Source organism: Nerophis lumbriciformis, linkage group LG22 (genome assembly GCF_033978685.3).
Source record: "Nerophis lumbriciformis linkage group LG22, RoL_Nlum_v2.1, whole genome shotgun sequence".
NCBI lineage: Eukaryota > Metazoa > Chordata > Actinopteri > Syngnathiformes > Syngnathidae > Nerophis > Nerophis lumbriciformis.
In genome coordinates this window covers 4,132,270-4,147,938 of record NC_084569.2, presented here as the reverse complement: position 1 = coordinate 4,147,938, position 15,669 = coordinate 4,132,270, and the positions used below count along the sequence as shown (strand labels likewise).

Sequence of the window (15,669 nt, the reverse complement as noted above, 5' to 3'; positions counted from 1 at the left end):
CACGTTTCTGGGTGTTGTTGATAAATGGCTTAGGCTTTGCATTTTACAGTTTTAACTTGCACTTACAGATGCAGCAACCAACTGTAGTTACTGACAGTGGTTTTCTTAAGTGTTCCTGAGTCAATGTGGTGATATCCTTTACACACTGATGTCGCTTTTTGATGCAGTACCGCCTGAGGGATCGAAGGTCACGGGCATTCAATGTTGGTTTTCAGCTGTGCTGCTTACATGCAGTGATTTCTTCAGATTCTCTGAACCTTTCGATGATATTACGGACCGTAGATGGAGAAATCCCTAAATTCCTTGCGATAGCTCGTTGAGAAATTTTGCGTTTAAGCTGTTGGACAATTTTCTCACGCACTTGTTGACAAAGTGGTGACCCTCACCCCATCCTTGTTTGTGAATGACTGCTTTTATACCCAATCATGGCACCCACCTGTTCCCAATTAGCCTGTTCGCCTGTGGGATGTGTTTGAAATAAGGGTTTGATGAGCATTCTTCATCTTTCTCAGTCTTTTTTGCCACTTGTGCCAGCTTTTTTGAAACATGCTGCAGGCATCAAATTCCAAATGAGCTAATATTTGCAAAAAAATAAAGTTTTCCAGTTGGAACATTAAGTATCTTGTCTTTGCAGTCTATTCAATTGAATATAAGTTGAAAAGGATTTGTTGTATTCTCTTTTTATTTACCATTTACACAGTGTGACAACTTCACTAGTTTGGGGTTTTTTGTGTGTATATATATATATATATATATATACCAGTGACGTGTGGTGAGGTTGATGGCTGGTGAGGCACTGACTTCATCACAGTCAGATTTACAAACATATGAACCCTAAAGAGTATCTTATTCACCATTTGATTGGCAGCAGTTAACGGGTTATGTTTAAAAGCTCATACCAGCATTCTTCCCTGCTTGGCACTCAGCATCAAGGCTTGGAATTGGGGGTTAAATCACCAAAAATGATTCCCGGGCGCGGCGCCGCTGCTGCCCACTGCTCCCCTCACCTCCCAGGGGGTGAACAAGGGGATGGGTCAAATGCAGAGGACACATTTCATTACACCTAGTGTGTGTGTGACAATCATTGCTACTTTAACTTAACTTTAACTTTACACATACAAACTGTAGCACACAAAAAAGCACATTTAATAAAAAAAAAACGTTATTATGGTCTTACTTTTACTTATAAATGAAGTCCATGCGCCGCTGTTGTGCTGGATTAATGAACCCCCTGACGGGAGTGTTATATCAACTAAAGCCCTCACTTCAACTTTCCACGTGCAAGATTGAATCTATTTAAAAAAAAGTGTAACCGAGGGTTTATAAAAGGCCCCCAAACTGTATGAAACTACAAAATAACAAACACGGAGGCTCCAGTTTACACGAGGACCACTTTATTTACCTTCTTTCAAAAACCTACGCTCCACTCCAACGTGTCATCACTTCCGCTCTTAACGCCTTCAAAATAAGAGCTCAAGGCATATACTGTATAACAGCGCATAACAGGAACTTAACATCACAAAGAGGAAAGCACATAAAAATAGGTTACAAAAGTTATTTAATAAGAAACCAAAAAGTGCAAAAACAATAATGTTCGTGTTGGAGGAGTTGTGAATTAGGTTAATGTTGTGGCCCTGCAGTCATTCACAACTCCTCCAACACGAACATTATTGTTTTTGCACTTTTTGGCTTCTTATGAAATAACTTTTTTAAATAGATTCAATCTTGCACGTGGAAAGTTTAAGTGTGGGCTTTAGTTGATATAACACTCCCGTCAGGGGGTGCAAATTCTACGGCGGGGGTGCAGGAGGCGGATTACTGCGAGCCTCAGCCAGTGCGTCTTTTGCAGCCGTTTTATGATCGCTCAGCACAAGAAATACGTTACACACATACAGTTGTTGACAAAATACACTGTACATTATATACCTCAGCTAACTAAACTATGGAAATGTATAATATAGTTCATATAGCAATACGGTCTCACTGCACAGCAGGCCAGCAGTTAGCTGAGTCCGCAATCCATGTTGAGGCACAACTGAGTGACGTGCCTCAACTGGCTGCTGTTCACCGCACCGTCTCTTCTCAGTATTTGAACGGCAAATGTGAAAATTCAGCGATTTTGAATACAAATAATCTAAAACTGGTGAAGTTAAATGGAAAATAACTTTATAGTATAATCACTGGATACATTTAACAATTTAATAAACATTTTTTTCTTTTTACATTTTTTTTCTTTCCATGATGGCAGGTGAGGCCCCGCCTCATCTGCCTCTAGTGACTGCACGTCACTGATATATATATATATATATATATTATCTTACCTTGACATAATCGGCATGTCCGGGACAGTCTGTATGAGCGTAATGTCTGTTGGCTGTAGCATATTCCACATGAGAAGCGTTGATGGTAATTCCTCTGGCCTTCTCCTCGGGGGCGTTGTCAATCTCCTCATATTTTTTAAAGTTAGCGCAACCTGCGTCCGCAAGCACTGGGTATACAACACAAGCACACAGGTAAAACGTCAGGGCATTCAACAGGTACGTTGCGGAGACATCGTGCAGATTAGTTTTTTGTGTTTTTGGTCCAATGTGGCTCTTTCAACATTTTGGGTTGCCGACCCATTTGCGTTGCGTTTGAGTGCTGCTGGGACAAGCCCGATGGGTGAAAATGGCAAAATGTTATCTCCGTCAGTCAGAGGCAGCGCGTCCTTACCTTTTGTGATGGCTGCAGTTAGGGTGGTCTTGCCGTGGTCCACGTGACCAATGGTGCCAATGTTGACGTGCGGCTTGTCCCTGCTGTAGGTCTTCTTGGCCTCTGCAGCGAAGGTCCGCTGACTCAGAGGCACGGCACACTGCGACACAAAAACAACATTTGCACAGTTCCAGGCACTGATTCATTAGGCATCGTAAACGTTCGCTGGTGTGCACACTCACCAGTTTAAAGGAGCTCTGCAGGAGGCTTGGTGAGGACACCTGGAGGGCTGAGGACGACAAGAAAAGTCTGAATTCAGATAACTGCTGAATCAGCGGCCTTCAAATAATCGGGACGTCATCAGTTAGTTTATTGCAAAAAGCGATGCCAGTCAATGGCTAGTTTACAGTAAACAATAATACACACCTGGGCATTCTACGGCCCGCAGGCCACATCCGGACCTTTGTGCGTCCCTGTCCGGCCCGCGTGAGGCCAATCATAAATGACAAAATACATTTTAAAAAGTATCTATGTCGAGTGTGCAATACAACGGTGCTGCTTTTGTTTTGAAAAGCATTATTTGTATTACCGGTACTTCCGTGTGGACGTATGCTCGTGCGCGATTGTGAGTGAACGTGAACAGCGACAATCACAAATTAAAGCTGCAAGCAGCATTGGTCGGGCCCGCGTATTTGGCAGGTGCTAGTCCTAAGTGTCCCAATACTTTTGTCTACTTTTAGTCTGAAGTGTCCCAAGACTTTTGTCTAGTGTACCTACCTTGTCTGCATTCTGTGGGCACGTTGGTGCTTCCTGCTTTTAAGCAGCCATCTTAAAAAAAGAACAGCAGCGCAGCAGCATCAGCGCAACGGGTTTTTGAAGGGTCATAAAATCAAAACCGGAGCAGGTATTAAAACGTTGTTCTGTTATTTTATACACAAGGGTTTAATCTCTCTCCTGAGTTAGTTTGAAGCCGAAACGACAAACGCGCCCAGAGGAGATAGTTTTTGAAGGAAGGTGACCGGTTTTTACAAAAAATTTGTTTTGAAGGGGGAATAGCAAACTTCCTGTTGATTTTTGCTGGGGGTTGTCAATTTATGAAATGTAGGTCTAAGTGAGACCTACATAGAGGTTTTTGTTTCATGTCTCTCCGACCTTCCCAGGGAGAGTTACAGGCAGTTTTGTCAGTTTTTTCATCCGAGGAGCAGTTTTTTGTGCGTTTCATTAAAAAATTGCGCTAGAGCACAATTTTGAGATTTGGGGTTAGGTTTTTTTATTAGATCACAATTTTTGCCAGTCCTGATGTGTGTGTTCAGTTCGGTGAGTTTTGAAGCATGTTAAGGGGGTCAAATTACAGCTCAAAGAGGCAAAAGTGACTGTTTTTAGTACTTTTTTTGTCTTGAAGGGGGAATTGCCAACTTCCTGTTGATTTTTGCCCGAGAATATACTATTATGAAATTTAGGTCTAAGTCACACCTACATAAAGGTTTTTGTTTTATGTCTCTCCGACCTTCCTAGTGGGAGTTACAGGCAGTCTAGTTTTTTTTTTTTCCTAGGGGGCGCTAGAGCGCAATTTTTATTTTTGGGGTTTGGTTTTTTTCGCTAGCCCTGATGTGTGCGTCAAATATGGTGAGTTTTGAAGCATGTTAAGTGGGTCAAATTGTAGCTCAAAGAGGCGGCCGGTATAATAATAATAATAAAACCTTACAAATTCAATAGGTCCTTATGTCCCATTGCATAAGGACTCCCTTTGGGAGTCCTTATGCAATGGGCCATGCGGGCCCTAATGACAAAATAAATTAAAAAAAACATCTATGTTGTGCGTGCAATACAACTGTGCTGCTTTTATTTTGAAAAGTGTTATTTATGGGCGTATGTCCGTGTGTAACCTGTGAGTGAAGGTGCACAGCGACAAGTGATGCTTGGTTACCCCCGAGACGCTAAAAAAAGAAAAGTTGATGACGAATGGCGTGTTTTCAACAAGACATGGACTGCCAAGTATTTCTTTACAGAAATTAAAGGTAAAGCCGTGTGCTTAATGTGTGGTACACAGGTTGCTGTGTTTAAAGAATGTCATTTGAATCTCCACTACACAACGAAGCACGAGGAAAAATATCGGAATCTGTCTGATGAAGTGCGCGCAAGGGAGGCTGATGCGTTGATGGTAAAACTGCAAACCCAACAAGGACTTTTTGCCAAATTTCACACCCCCAGAGATGCGGCCATCAGGACAAGTTTTGTCATTTCTCACAAAATCGACAGAAAAAGTAAGGCGTTTTCCGACGGAGAGTTTATTAAGGAGTGCTTATTGGACTCTGTTGCGCTGATATGCCCGGAGAAGAGGGGGCGCATTTGAGAACGTGTCACTCTCCCGACGCACTGTAACGAGGTGGGTTGAGACCATCGCTGGAAACTCGGAGCTTCAGCTGAAGAACAGAACGGCCGACTTTGACTGTTTTTCGCTGGCTTTGGATGAGAGCTGCGATATACGTGACACCGCCCAGCTGCTCATCTTCTTACGTGGGATAACTGCAGACTTTCAAATCACGGAGGAGCTGGCAGCCATGCAGTCAATTAAAGAGACAACCACAGGTAATGACTTGTTCACATAGGTAAATGCATGTTAGGACTGAAATGGGACAAGCTGGCAGGTGTGACAACAGATGCTTGTCCAAATCTGACGGGGAAAAATGTTGGACTTTTAAAGAGGATGCAGGATAAAGTGACAGAAATGGACATTTTTGCATTGTATTATACATTAGGAGAGTCCAGCCCCTCTCAAGAGAAGTGGTTCCAGAGCCCTTGCTGTGCGTCGAAGTGAGTCCGACTATGTCTAGCCGGAACTTCTCCACCTCACGCACTAGCTCAGGCTCCTTCCCCCCCAGGGAAGTGACGTTCCACGTCCCAAGAGCCAGCTTATGTAGCCAAGGATCGGACCGCCAAGTGCCCTGCCCTCGGCTTCCGCCCAGCTCACACTGCACCCGACCTCTATGGCCCCTGCTATGGGTGGTGAGCCCATTGGAGGGGGGAACCCACGTTGCCTCTTCGGGCTGTGTCCGGCCGGGCCCCATGGGGACAGGCCCGGCCACCAGGCGGCTCGCCATCGTGCCCCACCTCCGGGCCTGGCTCCAGAGGGGGGCCCCGGTGACCCGGAAAAGGGTGGAGTGCCATTTCCGGGTTGGGGAGGAGATCTTGCCCCAAGTGGAGGAGTACAAGTACCTCGGAGTCTTGTTCACGAGTGGGGGAAGAGTGGATCGTGAGATCGACAGGCGGATCGGTGCGGCGTCTTCAGTAATGCGGACGCTGTATCGATCCGTTGTGAGCCGGAAGGCAAAGCTCTCGATTTACCGGTCGATCTACGTTCCCATCTTCACCTATGGTCATGAGCTTTGGGTTATGACCGAAAGGACAAGATCACGGGTACAAGCGGCCGAAATGAGTTTCCTCCGCCGAGTGGCGGGGCTCTCCCTTAGAGATAGGGTGAGAAGCTCTGTCATTCGGGGGGAGCTCAAAGTAAAGCCGCTGCTCCTCCACATGGAGAGGAGCCAGATGAGGTGGTTCGGGCATCTGGTCAGGATGCCACCCGAACGCCTCCCTAGGGAGGTGTTTAGGGCACGTCCGACCGGTAGGAGGCCACGGGGAAGACCCAGGACACGCTGGGAAGACTATCTCTCCCGGCTGGCCTGGGAACGCCTGATCCCCCGGGAGGAGCTGGAAGAAGTGGCTGGGGAGAGGGAAGTCTGGGCTTCCCTGCTTAGGCTGCTGCCCCCGCGACCCGACCTCGGATAAGCGGAAGAAGATGGATACATTAGGAAGTGTTGTGTAAGACAGTGTTAAAAATAAAACCATCAAAAGCAATCTGCTTTTGTATAAAGTTAAGTTAGGTTAAATGAAATTATTATTATCATTATTATGTATCTTACGGTATATCAAAAATAATTTGAGCAAAAATGTCATTGAAATATTGTCGGTGTGGCCCTCCAGCAGTGCTCAGGTCGCTCATGCGGCCCCCGGTAAAAATGTATTGCCCACCCCTGCAATAATAGGTAGTAAGTGTTTACATTAGCGGCATGGCGTAGTGGGTAGAGCAACCGTGCCAGAAACCTGAGGGTTGCAGGTTCACTCCCCGCCTCTTACCATCCAAAAATCGCTTCCGTTGTGTCCTTGGGCGGGACACTTCGCCCTTTGCCCCCGGTGCCACTCACACCGGTGAACTGAATGATGAATGATGAATGATAGGTGGTGGTCGGAGGGGCCGTTGGCGCAAATTGCAGCCACGCTTCCGTCAGTCTACCCCAGGGCAGCTGTGGCTATGAAAGTAGCTTACCACCACCAGGTGTGAATGATTGATGGGTTCTACATGTAAAGTGACTTTGGGTACTTAGAAAAGCGCTATATAAATCCCAGTTATTATTATTATTATTATTATTAGTATTACTCAGTAGAAGCATTTAAGTCCCATCTCAAAACTCATTTGTATACTCTAGCTTTTGAATAGCCCCCTCTTTTTTTTAGACCAGTTGATCTGCCGTTTCTTTTCTTTTCTCCTCTGCTCCCCCCTACCCCTTGTGGAAGGGGAGACACACAGGTCCGGTGGCCGTGGATGGGGTGCTGGCTGTCCGGGGTCGGGACCCGGGGTGGACCGCTCGCCTGTATATCGGTTGGGAACATCTCTGCGCTGCTGACCCGTCTCCGCTCGGGATGGTTTCCTGCTGGCCCCACTATGGACTGGACTCTTACTGTTATGCTGGATCCACTATGGACTGTACTCTCACAATATTATGTTGGGGGGGTTACCCACATATGCGGTCCTCTCCAAGGTTTCTCATAGTCATTCACATCGACGTCCCACTGGGGTGAGTTTTTCCTTGCCCTTATGTGGGCTCTGTACCGAGGATGTCGTTGTGGCTTGTGCAGCCCTTTGAGACACTTGTGATTTAGGGCTATATAAATAAACATTGATTGATTGATTGATTGATTAGTGAAGCACGTTTACATCATCAAACACTGTGAGTGTCTGAGCCCGGCTATCAAGTTTACATTGAAACGCACACATCTGCTCCAACACTATCAATTCTTGGACCAGCGTGTTGTGTACCAATCGCCCGAATAAAGATTAAAATACGATATGATAAACAATAAATCACATTTGAGCACTTTTCCATCACTGCTAGTTTGAGGTGTTAGCTAACATTCGCCGGTAACGTGACCTTGCTGTGCATCATGCCCCCGTTTTACGGGTTTCTACAAACCACAATAAAGATGTTCGCAACGAGTCAGACTGACTATGAATGAACACAACAATGTAAAGCAAAAAGGCAGCATGATATGAGCGAGGAGACTGAAACATTTGACAATTTACCAGAGACGCAAGCACGCAGTCCCAGCAGCGCCGCCATCTTGGACCAGTCAAATAACCCAAAGACGAACGAGGCACCAAGAGAGTAATATCAAGTGCAGACGTAACAAAGTGAAACAATACAATATCTAATCCAATTTCCTCTCTACTATAGACAATTTACAACATTTTATCCAAATTAAACACTAAAATTACTACACATCATATATTTATTATATACTTAATTGTATATATGTATTGCCAAACGTTAATGCTCTCATTTCTACTAGCGCTCTTTGAACGCCCCTAACCTATGCGTCATGTATTTACCTTAACTACGCTAATAGAGAGTTTAGCAATTCGCTTATTGAATACTATACTTATATCACGCACTTTGTTGTGTTTTATCACTGTCAATAATTTATTCATGTAAATGTATTTACAGAACCGTCTTCCGACCGGAACGACAGCGTGCAGTCAGGGTTGACCTCAAAATTCCTTTGCGACTTTCGTGTTGCCCTTACGGTAAAACATGGCAGTGTTAGCTAGAAGGTTCTGGCAACTTCTTGTGCGTGAACTTATTATTAGAGAAGGCAGCCCTGCGGACTACTAGAACCATTCCACGGGCCAGTATCGTGTTTATAACATTTTAAAGGTAAGTTGGAGTCCATGATATATAAAGTGTTGTAAATACTGTAGCTGGCAAGATGTTAGCTGGGTTTTCATTCGTCTGTTGTTGATTGTAGTCCAAATCAAGATGGCAGAAGGAAGGCAAAACAGGAGATATCCTCAGAATCTTCAGGGAGTTCTACACTTGGCAATTGACGCCGGCTCTGTTGCAGAGGAACCTGCTGCCGTTGAAGCCATGTCACAAGAGGTATGTTCATTGTGGATTCTTTAACGGTCCAACCCGCCCGGTTCCGTACCCACTTATATAGCCTAAATCACGAGTGTCTCAAAGGGCTGCACAAGCCACAATGACATCCTCGGCTCAGATCCCACATCAGGGCAAGGAAAAAACTCAACCCAATGGGATACAATGAGAAACTTTGGTTAATAGTGTGAGAGTCCAGTCCGTAGTGGATCTAGTTAGTAGTGTGAGAGTCCAGTCCATAGTGGATCTAGTTAGTAGTGTGAGAGTCCAGTCCGTAGTGGATCTAGTTAGTAGTGTGAGAGTCCGGTCCATAGTAGATCTAGTTAATGGTGTGAGAGTCCAGTCCATAGTGGATCTAGTTAATAGTGTGAGAGTCCAGTCCATAGTGGATCTAGTTAATAGTGTGAGAGTCCAGTCCATAGTGGATCTAGTTAATAGTGTGAGAGTCCAGTCCATAGTAGATCTAGTTAGTAGTGTGAGAGTCCAGTCCGTAGTGGATCTAGTTAATAGTGTGAGAGTCCAGTCCGTACTGGATCTAGTTAATAGTGTGAGAGTCCAGTCCATAGTGGATCTAGTTAGTAGTGTGAGAGTCCAGTCCATAGTGGATCTAGTTAATAGTGTGAGAGTCCAGTCCATAGTGGATCTAGTTAGTAGTGTGAGAGTCCAGTCCATAGTGGATCTAGTTAGTAGTGTGAGAGTCCAGTCCATAGTGGATCTAGTTAGTAGTGTGAGAGTCCAGTCCGTAGTGGAGCTAGTTAATAGTGTGAGAGTCCAGTCCATAGTGGATCTAGTTAATAGTGTGAGAGTCCAGTCCATAGTGGATCTAGTTAATAGTGTGAGAGTCCAGTCCATAGTGGATCTAGTTAATAGTGTGAGAGTCCAGTCCGTAGTGGATCTAGTTAGTAGTGTGAGAGTCCAGTCCGTAGTGGATCTAGTTAATAGTGTGAGAGTCCAGTCCATAGTGGATCTAGTTAATAGTGTGAGAGTCCAGTCCATAGTGGATCTAGTTAATAGTGTGAGAGTCCAGTCCGTAGTGGATCTAGTTAGTAGTGTGAGAGTCCAGTCCGTAGTGGATCTAGTTAATAGTGTGAGAGTCCAGTCCATAGTGGATCTAGTTAATAGTGTGAGAGTCCAGTCCATAGTGGATCTAGTTAATAGTGTGAGAGTCCAGTCCATAGTGGATCTAGTTAATAGTGTGAGAGTCCAGTCCATAGTGGATCTAGTTAGTAGTGTGAGAGTCCAGTCCATAGTGGATCTAGTTAATAGTGTGAGCGTCCAGTCCGTAGTGGATCTAGTTAATGGTGTGAGAGTCCAGTCCATAGTGGATCTAGTTAATAGTGTGAGAGTCCAGTCCGTGCTGGATCTAGTTAATAGTGTGAGAGTCCAGTCCACAGTGGATCTAGTTAGTAGTGTGAGAGTCCAGTCCATAGTGGATCTAGTTAATAGTGTGAGAGTCCAGTCCATAGTGGATCTAGTTAATAGTGTGAGAGTCCAGTCCATAGTGGATCTAGTTAATAGTGTGAGAGTCCAGTCCGTAGTGGATCTAGTTAGTAGTGTGAGAGTCCAGTCCATAGTGGATCTAGTTAATAGTGTGAGAGTCCAGTCCATAGTGGATCTAGTTAGTAGTGTTTGAGTCCAGTCCATAGTGGATCTAGTTAATGGTGTGAGAGTCCAATCCATAGTGGATCTAGTTAGTAGTGTGAGAGTCCAGTCCGTAGTGGATCTAGTTAATAGTGTGAGAGTCCAGTCCATAGTGGATCTAGTTAGTAGTGTGAGAGTCCAGTCCATAGTGGATCTAGTTAGTAGTGTGAGAGTCCAGTCCGTAGTGGATCTAGTTAATAGTGTGAGAGTCCAGTCCATAGTGGATCTAGTTAAGAGTGTGAGAGTCCAGCTCGGGATCTTTCTGTGTGGAGTTTGCATGTTCTCCCCGTGACTGCGTGGGTTCCTTCCGGGTACTCCGGCTTCCTCCCACCTCCAAAGACATGCACCTGGGGATAGGCTAAGTTGATTGGCAACACTAAATTGGCCCTAGTGTGTGAATGTGAGTGTGAATGTTGTCTGTCTATCTGTGTTGGCCCTGCGATGAGGTGGCGACTTGTCCAGGGTGTACCCCGCCTTCCGCTCGATTGTAGCTGAGATAGGCTCCAGCGCCCCCCGCGACCCCAAAGGGAATAAGCGGTAGAAAATGGATGGATGGATGGACTAAAGTGTGCATGAACATCACCTTGTTCAAAGAACAAAACCAACACAGTGCATAAACTCACAACAAATTACACACCTGCAAATCAGTCAGCTGTTGCCGTATCCGTCATACGCCGATAGGGAGAAGTTTGTATTTACACGTTGAGTCAGGTGTGTTTTGACCTCCGCCGAACCCCTGAGGCCGACTCACCGAACCCTTAGGGTTCCATCGAACCCAGGTTAAGAACCACTGATCTAGTTAATAGTGTGAGAGTCCAGTCCATAGTGGATCTAGTTAATAGTGATAGAGTCCAGTCCATAGTGGATCTAGTTAATTGTGTGAGAGTCTAGTCCATAGTGGATGTAGTTAATAGTGTGAGAGTCCAATCCATAGTGGATCTAGTTAATAGAGATAGGATGGAGCTATCAATCAATGTTTACTTATATAGCCCTAAATCACGAGTGTCTCAAAGGGCTGCACAAGCCACAACAACATCCGACAGCTAGACCGTTTAGTATTTTATACGTAAGTAGTAAAACCTTAAAGTCACATATTAAGTGCATAGGAAGCCAGTGCAGGTGAGCCAGTATAGGTATATATATCGATATATATGTATATAAAGTATAGACGTAATATGATCAAACTTTCTTGTTCTTGTCAAAAGAGAAGCAGCCGCATTTTGTACCAACTGTAATCTTTTAATGCTAGACATAGGGAGTCCCGAAAATAATACGTTACAGTAATCAAGACGGATTGTCCGCACGCTAGAGATGCGCGGATAGGCAATTATTTCATCCGCAACCGCATCACAAAAGTCGTCAACCATCCACCCGAACCAACATTTAATCAAAACCGCACCCGCCCGCCATCCGCCACCCGCCCGTTGTTATATATCTAATATAGATGATGCAAGGCATTAGTGAGGTTATAAAGCTTTTGCCTGTTAAAGAAAGGAGACTGATCCAATGGAGCAGAGACATTCAATGCGTGCCACGCTGTCACGGCCCAGACGCACACCAGTGCGCAATCATCTGGGAGCCGCGCTGAGCGCACCTCCAAGCGCGCTCGCGCGCGTCACTCAGACTGCTGCAGGCAGCTGCGTTCTATCTTGTTTTAACATCCTGTGGCACTCTTCTGGGATCACGGCGGACAAAACTGCTCATGCTCAGGGTGTTTGTGGAGGTTCGGGGTTTTGCACAAATGTGATGCACCATGTTAGATGTCCCGGTTTTGTGACTGTCGTAGACATAAACAGCGTCGCAGCTCTTGCAAATCACGTAGCCAGCATTACTATCATCCTGATTTACAACCTCATAAAAACGAGTCCACGCTGAACTTTTCTGGCCTTTTTTTCCCCTGGTCTTTAGTATTCCCTTTTTTAGTTTGTCGCGTACCACGTTTGCTGCCGGCGTTGCCATCTCTTTTTTTTTTCTTCTTCTGTTGTGGCATATGCTGCAGTTGCCTGCTCGTTTTTCGTATGTGGGTAACAACATTTAACTATGTATATATATTTCCCAATTGGTTTAACTGCCACCCGCCTGAATCTATTTAAAATCTAATTTTTTTTTATTTCAACCGCCCGACCCGACCCACGGATAAAATCTAATTTTTTTTAATTTCAACCGCCCGACCCGCGGATAATCCGCGGACTCCGCGGTTGTGTCCGCAAACCGCGCATCTCTACCACACGCGCACCTCTAATGCGGACGGCCTGGGTTCTACATAGGTGAATAATGTATTTTCTGAAATATACAGCCACACCCACTAAATTAAATAATATATATTTTAGCCACTCCAGACTATAAGCCGCAAATATATACGTTGTGAAATGAGTTATTTACACAGAAATATTTTGTAAGTATTTATTTACTTACCTTAATTGTTTCCAAACGGTGTCTGTAACACGGCAGTAAAACGGAAGATCAAACAAAACAGATGTCGTCATCATCACGGACCCACTAGCTGCGGAATCCAGTTCTCCAATCAGCTAAACAGACTCAATAACTCCACGGTGACGTTTTGGTGAACTTACTGAGGACTTTGTGAAACTGAAACAATACACAACGAACGCCATTGTAAGTTAATAATACTAACACAGACATTTGTAAACCTGTTAGTATATTATCTAATGCTAATGACGCTAGCTTGATTACATTACGATAGCACATACAAATATGGATAAAAACACTCCTACAGACATCACACCTGGGACGGTTTCGTAAGTAAGAATTGTTTTAGTTGTATTGTAAAACTTACAAACCTTGCTCGGAGTGGCGAATGAAGAATCATTTCGACCGCTATGGACGGCTGGAAGACGGAATGGTACTTCTACTTCCGGTTTAAAGATTTAAACGGCAGGAAAAACTTGTAGGGATTCACCAAGCTGCATCTGCAGTGAGCGACATTATCCAAAAGATGGCGCCATAGCACAAACAATAACACAGCATTTCAGTGTCTTTGCACGTTTTGTTTTTTTTAACTATTTGCATAATGGCCACCAGCAAAGAAAAATCCATAAATTAGCTGCACCGTTTTATAAGCGTAGGAAATACCATCATCCATCCATCCATCCATCTTCTTCCGCTTATCCGAGGTCGGGTCGCGGGGGCAGCAGCCTAAGCAGGGAAGCCCAGACTTCCCTCTCCCCAGCCACTTCGTCCAGCTCTTCCTGTGGGACCCCGAGGTGTTCCCAGGCCAGCCGGGAGACATAGTCTTCCCAACGTGTCCTGGGTCTTCCCCGCGGCCTCCTACCGGTCGGACGTGCCCTAAACACCTCCCTAGGGAGGCGTTCGGGTGGCATCCTGACCAGATGCCCGAACCACCTCATCTGGCTCCTCTTGATGTGGAGGAGCAGCGGCTTTACTTTGAGCTCCTCCCGGATGGCAGAGCTTCTCACCCTATCTCTAAGGGAGAGCCCCGCTACCCGGCGGAGGAAACTCATTTCAGCCGCTTGTACCCGTGATCTTGTCCTTTCGGTCATAACCCAAAGCTCATGACCATAGGTGAGGATGGGAACGTAGATCGACCGGTAAATTGAGAGCTTTGCCTTCCGGCTCAGCTCCTTCTTCACCACAACGGATCGATACAGCGTCCGCATTACTGAAGACGCCGCACCGATCCGCCTGTCGATCTCACGATCCACTCTTCCCTCACTCGTGAACAAGACTCCGAGGTACTTGAACTCCTCCATGTGGGGCAAGATCTCCTCCCCAACCCGGAGATGGCACTCCACCCTTTTCCGGGCGAGAACCATGGACTCGGACTTGGAGGTGCTGATTCTCATCCCAGTCGCTTCACACTCGGCTGCGAACCGATCCAGCGAGAGCTGAAGATCCTGGCCAGATGAAGCCATCAGGACCACATCATCTGCAAAAAGCAGAGACCTAATCCTGCAGCCACCAAACCAGATCCCCTCAACGCCTTGACTGCGCCTAGAAATTCTGTCCATAAAAGTTATGAACAGAATGGGTGACAAAGGGCAGCCTTGGCGGAGTCCAACCCTCACTGGAAACGTGTCCGACTTACTACCGGCAATGCGGACCAAGCTCTGGCACTGAGCATACAGGGAGCGGACTGCCACAATCAGACAGTCCGATACCCCATACTCCCTGAGCACTCCCCACAGGACTTCCCGAGGGACACGGTCGAATGCCTTCTCCAAGTCCACAAAACACATGTAGACTGGTTGGGCAAACTCCCATGCACCCTCAAGGACCCTGCCGAGAGTATAGAGCTGGTTCACAGTTCCATGACCAGGACGAAAACCACACTGTTCCTCCTGAATCCGAGGTTCGACTATCCGGCGTAGCCTCCTCTCCAGTACACCTGAATAGACCTTACCGGGAAGGCTGAGGAGTGTGATCCCACGATAGTTAGAACACACCCTCCGGTTCCCCTTCTTAAAGAGAGGAACCACCACCCCGGTCTGCCAATCCAGTGGTACCGCCCCCGATGTCCACGCATCGGGGGCGTAGGAAATACCAGTATATTGAATTTGCTGATGTATATCTGTTCTGTATCAAAATGCCAAATCGGTCGATCCCTAGTTAAAATGACAGCAAAGAGCATGTAGAAATGAGAAAAAATTATACTTACCGTATTTTCGGAGTATAAGTCGCACCTGCCGAAAATGCATAATAAGAAGGAAAAAAACATACAAGTCGCACTGGAGCCCGGCCAAACTATGAAAAAAACTGCCACTTATAGTCCGAAATTTACGGTAATGCCTGTTAAACCGCTAACCCCCCATCATAACGTGACCACCCATCTTTGCAGAGTCATTTTAGGGGGAAAAAAAACCGTCTTATATTCAGGGTGTCATTGTCTCTTTGTGGTTCAGAGGAGTTCTTGGCTCAGGGAGGCTCTTGCAGACGTCTGCAAAGGCCAGATGGACGAAGTGGAGCAGATGAAGCAGTGCTTGGCTGTCCTGAACCAGGAGGAAGTGAAAGGAGAGGAGGACAGGAATGAGGACGAAGAAGATGAGCGGGAATCCGCCTTTGAGGTGCTGTCAGAACTGTGTGAGAACCTCGACAACGCCAGAGGTCAGTGTTGCTGTGAGATCATTCTTGTATGCAGCAGACCTAATCC

The 15,669-nt window shown here is 45.9% G+C and overlaps 2 protein-coding genes across 4 annotated transcripts in view; one reads left to right on the top strand and one right to left on the bottom strand.

The window, feature by feature from the left end:
* The window catches only part of tufm (Tu translation elongation factor, mitochondrial), a 44,088-nt gene extending 35,932 nt beyond the window's left edge, over window positions 1-8,156 (bottom strand). For both annotated transcript variants that reach the window (XM_061973467.2, XM_072915757.1), the window contains exons 1-4: window positions 8,051-8,156; window positions 2,934-2,980; window positions 2,713-2,851; window positions 2,322-2,488 (exon numbers count right to left, since the gene is read on the bottom strand). In XM_061973467.2, coding sequence (XP_061829451.1) covers window positions 2,322-2,488; window positions 2,713-2,851; window positions 2,934-2,980; window positions 8,051-8,087 — 390 coding nt within the window. In that variant the 5' untranslated portion in view covers window positions 8,088-8,156. The remainder of the gene's footprint in view (window positions 1-2,321; window positions 2,489-2,712; window positions 2,852-2,933; window positions 2,981-8,050) is intronic.
* Window positions 8,157-8,477: 321 nt separating this feature from the next.
* hspbp1 (HSPA (heat shock 70kDa) binding protein, cytoplasmic cochaperone 1) overlaps window positions 8,478-15,669 on the top strand; it is a 34,598-nt gene continuing 27,406 nt past the window's right edge. Inside the window, exons 1-3 of one of the 2 annotated variants that reach the window (XM_061974384.1) lie at window positions 8,478-8,681; window positions 8,784-8,903; window positions 15,422-15,623. In XM_061974384.1, the coding sequence (XP_061830368.1) occupies window positions 8,784-8,903; window positions 15,422-15,623 (322 nt within the window). In that variant the 5' untranslated portion in view covers window positions 8,478-8,681. Of the gene's footprint in view, window positions 8,682-8,772; window positions 8,904-15,421; window positions 15,624-15,669 lie in introns of both variants that reach the window. The other variant, XM_061974383.1, reaches the window with a different exon arrangement.